Raw genomic sequence first — 14354 nt, 5'->3', positions numbered from 1 at the left:
TCATGAGTCCTGTCACAACTTCTAGGGTCTCAGAAAGGCCACTACATTTTATTTTGATAGTTAAAATGTTCATATATTATAATGAATTTTCTTGTATTATAAAGGGAGACTAGAAATTTGGGTCTGTATTCAAGATATTTTGTTCACATGTAGATTTCATTTTCATTGGTCACATCATGAAGATATGAGCTTGGAGCTAGGTCTGTGAACCAACCTAAATTCTGAGCAGTGAGTGTTGACCAGTTCTGAACCAAGCAACAATAAAGTGGTAATGTATAAGTTTTGTTGCTATTGAGAAAAACAGGTTTGGTACTGACGACTACTGAGTATTCATACAATTTCTTATACATACTTTTTTTTTGAACTGTACATACTTTTTTTTTACATCAACCATCAAGGTATTTATTAGCATTACACCACGTTGAGGTCTATCTATGCATTGATTCTTAAACATTTTTTTTTCTCTTTTTGGTGGGGAATAGATCTTACGTAAGCTTGGGCACATGCACCAGGTATTTATAGTCTTTCCTGTATTTTTTTTTTTTTTTTTTTTGATAATCCAGGCAATCCGGACACTTCGGAGGGAATCCGACTAGCGCGTAAGTACACCTCCGTAGATAGCATCCTGAAAGACCGCTTTTTCACCCCAGTTTAATCGACGGTGGCCAGCGGGATTCGAACCCGGATCCGTATTGGGGCCAAAGCTCCCTCAAGACCACTGGACCGTCCTCGCTTGGTTTTAAATGGTGTTTTAGGTAAATTATACATATATATATATATATTTTTTTTTTAAAAAATATTTACTTATCTATTACTTTTTAGTTTTATTTTTAAGTAGTTAAAATTTTATTTACTTTCCAATAAAGTTTCAGAACTTATATTTTTACACTAGGTATGGACCCCGGCAAAAGTACAGAATTTATTTAATATTTAATTTTATGAAAAATTAAAAAGAATAACTTTTGAACATAAATTTTAGGTTTTTTGTATACATTGATGTTAGACTTCGGTTACAAATTTTTATGTAATTGACTTTGGTTACATAAAATAGCATTAAATTAAACTAATTCAACCAATAAAAAAAAGATGCAGTATTTTATAACTGATCAAAAATTTCAAATGATATTAAATTTTACATAGAATTGTGAGAACATCAATTATTTTGAAACCAGATCAAAATCCTTCAACACCAGTTAAACTGATACAGAGGGAGTATTAGAAAATATTTAATTATAAATAGTTAAATTTAAATTATTTGTAAAATAACATTAGTTGTAGGTAATTAAAATACATAAAAATTATTGGTGTAAACCCTCAATATTAATAATAATATGTAAGTTAATAAAAACTAATATATTTAATTTCTCATCATGTTGTAAAGAATTCATTTCTATAAATTCATTTTTTTTTGTTTTTCACTTTCTAGTAAAATGTACTACACTAAGACAATAAAAATACTTTTATTTAACTATCCTGTATTAAATAACTATATGAGTTCATTATCATTTGATAATTCTCAATAAAAATAAATAAAAATTTAAATTAGAAAGAAAAATCCTAAATAGAAAAATGTAAAAGAATGTAATAAATGTTATGAACCAGATTGTATTGTAGATGACTCATAACCAAGAGATTATGATTTGTAATCTTTCCATTTATCTATGACGGTGTAATCTCTTATATAAAGAACCTCTATGTTATGAATAAAGATAGACTTTTCCATTACTTTTATAACACGTTATCAGCACGAAACTCTAAATCACTAAGCTAATACCCAAATCGAAAAACCCTAAACCCTAATCCTAGCTGGCGATCCGACGAACCCTAAACCCTGATCGCGTCTCTTGTTCCCGCATCTGTTCCAGCTCGCGTCCCCGATCAGCTTCAGCCCAAGGCGTTCCTGATCCTAGCTCAGACGTTCGCGACCCGAGAGCAGCTCCAGCACGCGACCTCTTCCTTGTTCGCGACAACATCAGATAGCTCGCGTCTGACGATCAAGGTGTTCCCGATCAAGCAACAAAGGACGTCCGCGACCTGATAGAAGCGACTCGATCCATTCCAGCTCGCGTCCCGTTCGTGTCCAGCTCGCGGCTCAACTCTTTTGGTGGTCCGATTCAACAATCATCTAAGGTTAAAAGGTAATTCAAAACCTAAGAACCCATAATCGAACATGGATTGATTGATAAAGAATGTAACCCTAAAACCCTAATCTTTATAAATCAAAACCATAGGGTAATAGATCAAAAATCCTAATTGAGAAAATCGAACCTCTAAAAGTTCGATACCCCAAACCCTAAATCATGTTCCTACATGATTAAAACCCCAAATCGGTTTTTACAAGTTAAAATCCGATAAACCCTAACCATATATCTATAAACCCTAAATAATATACGTATCAGAATTAATTATACTATAATTATCAAATCACATAATAAACCCTAATCGAATATTTTGAAATCGAAACTGTTTTCGGTTTTGATCATTGATGTTTTAAATCTGATTGAATCTGATGCTATGTTGCTAGAATTGTTTGACCATTAAATTGATAGATTTATTTTCTCATCTTGCTTGGTTAATTGTTCATCTGATTTAAAATTGTTTAAACCGACCAGCCTGTTAAAACATTGATTGAATCCGATATGTTGCTAGCTTGTTTTGCTTATATAATTCGATAGGTTGATAGATTGATTGAGGTTACTTGTTTAAAATCCGAATGATTTTGATTGCATGATTCTTGAGGTTTAATATCATCTGCTAGGATTGATAGTTTTGTTATCTGATATGTTTTAAATAGAAACCCTAAATAATCTGTATGATTGGTTATATTGATCTGATTTAGATGTCTTTGAGAATTGAGAATCCGTATTCTAGGTTGATAGATTCATGATAAAATATAATGTTTTAAGGTTTAAGATTGTATGCTAAGTTCGATTAAATTGATTGATCTGATTATATGTTTTTGAGGTTTGATAAATTCGGATACTAGATAAATTATTTACACATGGTTTATGCTAAATACCAAACATCATTGAAACTGGTTCATTGAAATTCATGCTTGAAATCTATATTCTAGTATTGCTAAAATCAGCCTTGAAACTGATTCATTGAAATTCATGCTTGAAATCTAAATTCTAGTATTGCTAAAATCAGCCTTGAAACTGATTGAGTGATTAATAAATCTTTTTACTGGTCTTGCTAAAATCCATTGATTGTTAAACCCTAATTACATGATTAATTGAATCTGTTTTTGCAAGTCTTGATAAACCATAACATTATGAGCACATAGAAATAGTATTGATGAGACTTGCTAGAAATTGACTGATTGATTAAATGCCTTTAAGATTGATAGTCTCATTGTCCTCACAAGATTGAAATCTGAATTGATTGTTTTTAAGAGTAAGGCCGCATGAAAATTATACCTAAATATTGAGTGATATATGATTTGAGATGTCGAAAATCAACCTGGATTTTGCTGCCCTAAATCGCTCTGGAGATAATTATTTACGATGGACATTGGATACAAAGATTATCCTAAAGTCAAAAAGACTTGGTGAATGTATCATAGAAGGCAATAATGCCAATGAGAAAAAAATGATACATAGCAATATTAATTATTAGCCATCATCTTATTAAGAGTCTCAAAGATCAGTATCTGATTAATCCTCTAGACCTTTGGACAAAGTTAAAAATCGAGATATGATCACCAAAGAACAGTGTTATTACCAAAGGCCCTATTTGATTAGAGGAATCCCAGAATCCAGGACTATAAGTCTGTTGATAAGTCTATTGCTAGCTGGGCAAAATAATGGATTACTGATGAGAAACAGTGAATTGAGACCTCCTGGATTAACCCCATTACCTGATACCAATAAGGCCGCAAAAAAAAAGGTAATCACGTCCAGAATGATAGATTAAACGGTCATGGCCGTGGAGGGTGGAAAGGACGTGGCCATGGCCACTATAACACATTTGGCCGTGGGAATCACTATGACAGAGGCCGTGGGTATCAACCCAATTTGAGCCAGGGTCAAGGCAGTGGTCGTGGTATATCCTTTAAACCACAAAGCTCGACCAAATCAGTGTGCCATAGATGTGGCATGGGGAACCATTGGGCTAAGATATGAAGGACTCCCAAACATTTTTGTGACCTCTATCAAAGAGAGTCTGAAAGGGAAGAATCCTGAAACCCACTTGGTCTATAAAGATGGTGAAAATAATTTCGAACATGATCAAGATGATCTTATGGAATATGCGACTTATGATTGCCTAAAAGAATCAAGTTGATAATCTGATTTCGACATCAAACTTGTCTGATTGCTTTGCTTGTATGTTTTCTCTGTTTTTTATCTCCTTGAATTTATTTCTATTACATTGTCTGCTTAGATTAAATGAATGAATGATTTTTCTATATGAGTACACTGAAAAACGCCAATATAAGTACTAAAGCTGGTATCGCCAGTCTGAAAGAAGACTATGGCTAGGCTAATATATTATTGCCTAAGGGTATGCATCTAGAAATCAGTGATGCCTTATATTCACCCAGCTCTAAGAGCAAGAGCAGCCTATTGAGTTTTAAAGATATAAGAAAGAATGGTTTCCATATTGAAACAATGGGCGAAGGAAGCAAAGAGTTCCTTCAGATATATGTATAAAATCGCTCAAAGCCATAATAAGTCATAAAGACTATACCTGCATTCTCTACTGACCTAGACTATGCATATATCAGTATGATAGAGGTTAAAAGCCTGCGAAAATATACACTTTATGGTACGACCAAATTGGCCATCCTGGTCCAAACATGATGCGAAAATTGATATTCAAAAGGCACACATTAAAAGATAAGAAGAGTTATCCCAAAGAATCTCACGTGTGTAGCATGTACACAAGGGAAACTCATTAGGCCATCATCAGTAAAACGGCTACGAGCCCCTTTTTCATAAATAAAGACTATATGTCTAGATAATAGTGGTGAATACATGTCCCAAGCGTTTAAATGATTATGGTATGTCCATAGGGGTAAGTGTGGACAATTCTGTGATACATGTTCATACCAAGAACGGCTTGGCCGAAATCTTTTAAAGCGCAAATAGCTGATTGATAGTCCATAACTTATGAGGTCAAAACTCCCATTCACAGCTTGGACCACACGAAATTTACATGCACCTAAGTTAATACTCATCATGTCATTTAGTGAGCATAGATATCCCCTATCACAATTATTAACGGGTCAAGAGCCAGACATACCCCATCATTAGACATTTGAATGTGTTGTCTATGTACTAATTGATCCACCACAGAGAACTAAGATGGGACCTCAAAAGGAGGATGGGGATATATGTTGGATATGATTCTCCCACAATAATAAAGTACTTTGAACCAACTATGAGTGATTATATTTGAGGCCACGTACACGAATTATCTTAAGACCAGGAGGAAAAAAAAATAATAAAGCTGGTAAAAGAATGGTAAAAGAAATAGAATGGAATCAACCATCAATATCTTGGCAAGATCCTCGGACTAAAGAATGTGAAATAGACTTCCAAAGATTATACATTTACAAAGCTAGCTAATCAAATATCAGACACATTTGCTGACTTGAAAAACAATGACTAAGTCATATATAAACCAGCTTGTAAAGCACCAACGAATTTGATGTGCAAGAAGAGACACAGTCAAGTTGCTACAGATTCTAGACAACGTATGAAACGTGGTAGACCAAATAGGTTCCAAAAGATAAGAATCCTCGGAAACAAAAGAAAGGTGCAGAGAGTGATAATCAAAATCCAAATCCGAGGTTACTAAGGAAACCATCCCAGACATGGAGATAAGGCCGCCCGGCTCTAAGGTACGGGTACCAAACAATGTAGCTTGGGACGCCAAGCTGCAAAGTATTAAAGGATCTGATAATAATGAATCTCAATCGATTATATCATATGTGGAACATAATGGAACCAATAAGGAATGTCGACATAAGATGATTTATTTGCATACAAGGTAGCACTTGAATTTATGAATATAAACGAGGATCATGAACCCACGTCAATATAAGAGTGCGCACTCGTAGAACCGATTGGATTGAATAGAAACGTGGGGTTAAATAATTTAAGGAAGAAAGACGTATTTGGCCATATGATTAAGACGCCATATGATGTTAAAACCAGTGGATATAAATGGGTCTTGTGAGGAATAGAAATCGTGAGATATAAAGCTGATGTTGCACAAGGATTCTCACAAAGACCAGTAATAGATTATAAGGAGACATACTCTCATGTGGTGGATGCAACTACTTTTAAATTTCTCATAAGTCTGGCTATATAAGAGAGAAAATTAGACTTGCAACAAGTTGATGTAGTGACTGCATATTTGTATGGTCTACTGGATAATGAAAGTACTAGAGGGTATTGAGCTGAAAGTACAGCAAATTCTCGAGAACAATATTGATAATCATCAAAGTATATGATCTGAATATCCTAGGAACCTCTGGATACAATTTCCCAAACAGTTGAATATCTCAAGAAAGAGTTTGGAATGAAAGATCTTGGAAAACAAAGTTTTGTTTGGGATTACAGCTTGAGTACATTAACAATGAAATCCTTGTGCATCAAATAGTATATACAGAAAATGGTACTCAAGAAATTTAATATGAACCAGTCTCACCTATTATCTAGGTATGGGCGTGAGATCACTTATTTTGGACACTGATCCATTCAGTTCAAAGGTGGACGATAAAGAAGTCCATTTAGTCCTGAGATGGACGATGCAGAAGTCTTGTTTTAGACACTGATCTGATTGGTCCATAAGAAGGACGATGAAGAAGCCTTTGATTTTGGTTTATTTTATACTAACCAGCCCAAAGAGGAGTTATTTGGTTTTGTTGATTTGTTTTCAGACTGGTTATGTTTTACACATGGTGGTACACGCATATCACAGCAAATCATCCAAGATTTCGTGTGTGTGTATTTGAGTTCGATGACTCACTATGTTCGATCAGATTGTGGTATGGCTGATGGTAAAGAAGAACCAACTATCATGTTTGAGGACGAAACATATTTTGCCCAAGATCTTCATCACCCGAGAATTGCAGAAAATTGGAGAGGTCCAAGGGACCTTCAGTAATGTCTAAATCAGGGGGAATAATGTGTGTTATACTCTTTTTCTTTCACCATGGTTTTGTCCTAATTAAGTTTTTCTGGTAAGGTTTTAATGAGGTAACATTTAAGCACATTACAAGCTCTAAATGGTTATGACATCCAATGAGAAGTGTTATGAACAAGATCGTGGATGGCTCATAATCAAAAAATTATTATTTGTAATCTTTCTATTTATCTATGACGGTGTAATCTCATATATAAAAAACCTGTATCTTATAAATAAAGATAAACTTTTTCTTTATTTTTATAACAATAAAGTGACTTATGACCCGTACAAACATAACATCGTAATAAAATGACGTTATACCTAGTTATATATTTTCTTATATGAAAGAATACATATTCATAATATTCATATGTACAAAGATATCATCATAATTTCACAACAATTACAACATCATCGTAAGATGTAGAAAGAATAAAAAAAATTAGAGTTAGTATCAAGAAAACAAAAAGATACTCACGTAATATTTATGTTGCAGTCCGGACGAGGTAGTCCAAGTGGGAGGACGGGTTTGTGGTGGCAACCATCATCCGGGTTCGATTCCTTCCTCATGTAGAAATTACCTTGCCTCTTCTGGACACCAAAGCGGTACTGGGTTCGATCCAGCCCAGGTAAAACCTTTTCAGGTGAAGTAGACCGCTGCCTGACCGGGCCCAGGGGAATGACCCGCGAAGCTGAGAACCTCTGGATTATCAAAAAAAAAAAATATTTATGTTGTAAATACGTATGATCCTATTTTCTACAGAAAGAAAGAAAACTAATGTTTTTTTTTTTGAAAATAATATGAGAAAGCTTAGACTATACAGATGTGAATATTTGAAGTTCTTTTGGGTTTATGATTTTTAAAATAGGATATTTTATATTAAAGTGGAAAGTTAACTATTTATAAACAAATAACTGAAAAGTTACTTTTACAATTCTGTTTTGTTTAGGATTTTCAAAAAATAAAAGTTACTATTAAATATTTTTCCCTGTTAGTATTTAAAAATATTATCAATAATTAGTTCCAGTTAATATTATATATTTTTTAATTGGTATTTTTACAATTCTTTTTTTAAATATCACAACTTATTTTAACAATTTTTCTTTGTTAATTAAATATTTTTTAGTATCATATTTATCACCAAATTATTAAAAAGAAAAAAATACTATTAAATAAACTTTTATAATTCTGTTTAGTCAGCCTTTTTTTTAAAAAAAAATAATATTTTGGTTAGGATTTAAAAATAGAAAAAAAAAAAATTTACACATCTCTTTTAGGGTTTTATAGAAAGAAAATTATGATCACATAATATTTTAACATTGTCTAATTAACATGATCGTGACACATGACAATGTATATTGTAAAATTGTGACATTTGTTTAATTTTTATCATAAATACAAAATTATCTTATTCGGAAATATTTGTTAGTAATTTTTCCTTTTTAAATTCATAAACGAAAAATAATTGTAAAAAGCCATCTGAATTGTTTTTTAAAATTCTATTTTTTAAAGATACTAAAGAAAGAGAATTATAAAAAAAAAATAGTAAAATGAAAACTACAGTTAAACACATTTACTTTTTTTTTATACTCTTAATCTTTTTTCTTTTTGTTAGGATTATATTTTATAAATCTCTTTTATTTAGAATTTACAAAGAATAAGAAAAAATAGAATCAAATACTCTTTTACATTTTTGTTTAGGATTTTAGAAAAAAAAAATTACTATCATATAAGAGAAATACCTTAGGATAACACTAAAAAGTTTTTGTCTATCAAAATATTTCATTAAAGAGGTAAATATATATATATACCCCTAGGGTTAACTAATCCAAACCTTAAAGTTTAAAGTTAAGGGGGGAGGGGGGGGGGGAATTTGGGATTGAGGTTTAAAATTTTATAAAATAAAAAATAAATATTAAAATTTGAAAATAAAAATTTTTAAAATAGTTTCAAAAAGTATTTTCGAATTACAAAAAGAAAATTTGAAAAAACAAATTCAAAAAAACAATTTCAAAAAAAAAAACTATAAAAAAGTTCGAATTTGAAAACATAGAATCTAAAACTATAATTTTTTTTTGATTTTTTATATATCTAGGGTATTAAAATCCTTTTACCTATTAAATGAAATATTTTGGTCATTTTCCTCTTTGTGGTATATTTTTGTGACCAAAACTTGAAAATTGTCTATTTAGAAGAATTGCCCATCATATAATCTTTTACAATTATCGATCTGTTTAGAAATTTCAGAAACAAATAGATTACTATCAAATAATTATTTGTAGTTACTATTAAATAATTTTAAAAAATTCATATCAGTATTACAACTATGATATTAACAAAAATCAGCATCAGTTTAAGTAGAAAATAGCATGTGAAAATCAGGAGATCTAGTTAAACTTCAACATGTGACACCCAGAAAACAAAAAAATTAACACACCAAGATGTAAAAGAACATGTAGAAAAACTCACTTAATATTTTTTTGTATCTCTCATCATGTTTGGTGACAAAATAAGAGAAGTGACAAAATATGAGAGAACTTAATCATATATAAGGATATGAATAATTGTAGTTTCTTTTGGTTTAAGATTTTTAATCCGAAAATTAACTATATAAATAGAAATTTTGATTATGCATAAAAAAATTATTTGAAATAATTATCCTACAAATCTTTTTCTTGTTTAGGATTTGAAAACAAAAGAAGAAAACTACTAAACACTCATTTACAATTTTCTTATGTTTATATTTATCTTTCCTATATGATTTAAGAAAAAGAAAATTAGTATTAAATAAATTATTTTGGAAAAATTTTGTCGTTTAAAAAACAGAAATTCATTTTTAATATCTTATTATATATCTAATGAGATATTTTAACACATGTCAATTTTTTAAAAGTAAAATTACTATCTAATAATGTTTTACAATTATCTATTTTTTAGAATTTTAGAAAAGAAAAACTGATAATTCTTTTAAAATTGTAAAAAGGAAAACTACAATTAAACACTCTTTAATTTTTTCTTACTTTTTAATAATTATCCTACAAATCTTTTTTTTCTTGTTTAGGATTAAAAAAAAACTACTAAACACTCGTTTACAATTTTCTTATGTTTAAGATTTTTGAAAAAGACAATTACTATCAGATAATTACTATCAAATATTTTTGTATTTATCTTTCCTATACGATTTAAGAAAAAGAAAATTAGTATTAAATAAATTATTTTGCAAATTTATTCTCGTTATTATATATCTAATGAGATATTTTAATACATGTCAACATTTTAAAAGGAAAATTACAATCTAATAATGTTTTACAATTATCTATTTTTTAGAGTTTTAGAAAAGAAAAACTGGTATTCCTTTTAAAATTGTAAAAAAGAAAACTACAATTAAACACTATTTATTTTTTACTTCATTTTTAATAATTATCCTACAAATATTTTTTCTTGTTTAGGATTTAAAAAAAAGAAGAAGAAAACTACTAAACACTTTACAATTTTCCTATGTTTAAGATTTTTGAAAAAGACAATTACTATCAGATAATTACTATCCAATATTTTTATAATTATCTTTCCTATACTATTTAAGAAAAAGAAAATTAGTATTAAATAAATTATTTTGCAATTATTTTGTCGTTTAAAAAACAGAAATTCATTTTTAATATCTTATTATACATCTAATGAGATATTTTAACACATGTCAAATTTTTAAAAGGAAATTTACTATCTAATAATGTTTTACAATTATCTGCTTTTTAGAATTTTAGAAAAGAAAAACTCGTATTCCTTTTAAAATTGTAAAAAAGAAAACTACAATTAAACACTCTTTATTTTTTTCTCACTTTTTAATAATTATCCTACAAATCTTTTTTCTTGTTTAGGATTTAAAAAAAAAGAAGAAGAAAACTACTAAACACTCGTTTACAATTTTCTTATGTTTAAGATTTTTGAAAAAGACAATTACTATCAGATATTTTTATATTTATCTTTCCTATACGATTTAAGAAAAAGAAAATTATTATTAAATAAATTATTTTGCAATTATTTTGTCGTTTAAAAAACAGAAATTCATTTTTAATATCGTATTATATATCTAATGAGATATTTTAACACATGTCAAATTTTTAATAGGAAAATTACTATCTAATAATGTTTTACAATAATCTATTTTTTAGAATTTTAGAAAAGAAAAACTGGTATTCCTTTTAAAATTGTAAAAAAGAAAACTACAATTAAACACTCTTTACTTTTTTCTTACTTTTTAATAATTTTGAAATTTTATTTTTTCTTCAAAATTCATTTTGTATCTTAGTATATATATTTGTAATCATGAGATATTTTAATACATGTAACAATATTAAAAGGAAAATTACTATCAAATAATTTTTTTTGTAAATATATTTTGTTTAAGATTTAAAAAATGGAAATTACTCTTAAATAAGATTTCTAATAATTTATAAAAAAAATTCATTTTTGTTATTATCAAATATATATATATATATATATTAATTATATATATATATATATATATATATTGTTTTTTAATTATGAGATAATTTAACCCATATCACAATCTTAAATATATAATTGACATGTGTCGCGATCGTGTTAATTAGCAACTTTGAGGAACCAAACTTTATATAATAAAATTAATAATATTTGATCTAAAAAAAAATATTTCATTAATTGAAATATAAAACATCAATCTTTTAAATATAATAAAAAATTATATAACATCATATTCTTACATGGTATTGGTACACCACAAATAGACAAAATACATTATTGGGCTATTTTCCTTGTATCTTCTTAGTTTGTACCATTGCTCTCATGAAGGTCACTATTTTCTTCAGAACCCTTAACTTTCTTATCTTCTTCCTCTGACTTCTCCTTCTTGGCTTCTTCCTCTATCTTCTTCTTCTTCTCCTCTGCTTCCTCTTTCTTCTTTCTCCTTCTCTCTTGCCTCTCTGCTTTACTCTTCTCTTCTTCCTCAGCCAGCTTCTTTGCCTTCTCCTTCTCCTCCTCCACAGTCTTAACCAAACGCTTGATGCAAACATCCGCATCTTCCTCATCAGACTTCGGCATCAAAGTCTCCGCAACATCAGCAGGCGACACGTCGGTCTCCTCAAGCAACCTCTCAATCTCTCCATACAACTCATGCGTCTCAATCTCCAAATAGTTCTTAGCCAAAACCTTAAACGCTTCAAACCGACAATAAGACATCTCAATGTGGTTATCCATCCTTCCTCTCCTTATCAACGCAGGATCAAGCTTATCCACAAAGTTGGTTGTGAATATAATAATCTTCTCATCACTACAAGCTGACCATAACCCATCGATGGAGTTTAGTAGCCCCGAGAGAGTCACGTTACTCTGTTTCTCACCTTCCATCTTCTTCTTCTTCTCTTCCTCTTTCTTCTTCTCCTCCTCGTCTTCTTCTTCTTCATCTTCCTCCTTCTTACTCTTTCTCTGACCCGTGAGGTTAAGAGAGCAATCAATATCTTCAATCACAATAATAGACTTGCCTTTAGTATCAAGCAACAGCTTCTTTAACTCGGAGTTATCCTTCACGGTGGTTAGCTCAAGATCATACACATCATACTCCAAGAAGTTCGCTATTGCAGATATCATTGTTGACTTCCCCGTCCCGGGCGGACCAAACAAGAGATAGCCTCGTTTCCACGGCTTCCCAACCTTCTTGTAATAATCTTTCCCTTTGCTAAACTTTATCAGATCCTTCTTGATCCTCTCTTTCTTCTCTGGATCCATAGCTAAAGTCTCGAACGTCGCGGGATGGTGAAAAGGTACATTGCTCCACTTACCGGACCTCCAAGCATACCACTCTGAGCTCGAGTTATTAGTGAAAAGCTTCCTCTCTCTGTTCCTCAACCCTATCTCTCTCCCTTCTCTCAAAACATGAGTTATATAACTCTCAATGATCATCCCTCTGTGTCGTCTATGGAAAGTAAGAGTAAAGAACCTCCTCTCCCCCGAGCTGCTTCGACCATAACCACTAGACTGTGTCTGAATCTCCTTCAGACTCGAATACCACTTTACCTTCACGCCATCAAACGCATCTTCAACCTCCTCGTGGTCGTCCATGCTGAGCACCAAGGCCTTGCTGTTTTTGGATTCGTCTGCCTTTAACCTCAGGGCACGAGCCGCGGAGTTGGTTGAGAGATAGTTGCGTATCGCGTCGTAGTTCTCGCTTCTTTTGAGACCTTCGTCCGTGTACTCGTTGAACTTGATGTGGACGTAGAGGGTGACCCATCCGATCATCTTGTATGCGTATTTCTCTATGTAGCTTCGGAGATGGCGAGGGACGTATTGTGAGTATATCGCCCAAATGAACATGAAGCTCGTCACCGTCGTGCCGGTTATCCCCCATATAGCTGCGGTATCAAGCATGTTTTTTTTTTTTGGTTTCTTGTGTCTCAAGACCAGTTGCTTGTGTGTCTCTTTTTTTTTTTTTTTTAACTCTCTTGAGACTTTGCAAGTTTGCTCTGGTTTGGTTTAATTGCTCAATTGCCTCTATTTATAATACACTAACGAGGAAGATGCCACGAAATATCTAATTAATTTACAGGAAAATGAGCATACATTTGTAAAAAATACTATTGTGATGTGGAATCGTTACGATATTGTTTAGTTTCATAATTAGTTTTAAGAGTAGTTTTAATATACTTTTAGGGTTTATTACATTTAATAAATAACGTCACTAGGGTCTTGTCGTTTACGATCTTAAAATTTTTAGGTAAATCCGTGAATATTCTTGCTCCTGGCGTCATGCGAGGAGCCACTTATATGTTTTACAGGATTTTATAAAATTCGATAAAGTATGAGCCACAAATTTTCTTTAATCAGGGAATCATTACACTTCTTATTTTGTTATATTATATATAAGTCTAGTAGTAAAATAGTACACTTTCGACTACACGTTAAACCTTTTTCCTTTGTCCGTTTATGAAAGAGCTAAGAGCTAAACCTCACTGTTGGACCGAGATTTAGTACCAATCTCTTCCATTAACATTTGGCGTTGATTATTATTCTAGATTAAATCAAATATGTTAGTTGTAGACTTCATAAAATCTCGGTCTCATTCAACGCGAGAATAGATCAAAACTGAAGATGAAGAGCATGTGTAACAACGAAAGAATATGTAGAGAAAATCCTATAAAAGGACATGAAAGTTATCTTCACAAGGATCCCACTTTTGGAACTC

The 14354-nt window shown here is 31.1% G+C and overlaps 1 protein-coding gene across 2 annotated transcripts; it reads right to left on the bottom strand.

Moving 5' to 3' along the window:
* Nucleotides 1-11839: 11839 nt before the first annotated feature.
* On the bottom strand, nt 11840-13975 carry LOC106391419 (AAA-ATPase At3g28510). Of its 2 annotated transcripts, XM_013832056.3 has the most exons (2): nt 12868-13582; nt 12040-12161 (listed from the first exon to the last, which is right to left on the bottom strand). In XM_013832056.3, exons 1-2 carry the CDS (start codon nt 13538-13540, stop codon nt 12040-12042), a joined length of 795 nt encoding a protein of 264 aa, XP_013687510.2. In that variant the 5' UTR covers nt 13541-13582. The 2 variants fall into 2 exon arrangements, with proteins under 2 accessions (XP_048618109.1, XP_013687510.2); XM_048762152.1 differs by having other exon boundaries at nt 11840-13975.
* Between the last annotated feature and the right edge of the window lie 379 nt (nt 13976-14354).

This window comes from Brassica napus, chromosome C7 (assembly GCF_020379485.1).
Source record: "Brassica napus cultivar Da-Ae chromosome C7, Da-Ae, whole genome shotgun sequence".
NCBI classification, from domain to species: domain Eukaryota; kingdom Viridiplantae; phylum Streptophyta; class Magnoliopsida; order Brassicales; family Brassicaceae; genus Brassica; species Brassica napus.
The sequence above is the reverse complement of the archived record's forward strand: the minus strand, read 5'-3'. Positions and strand labels throughout refer to the sequence as shown.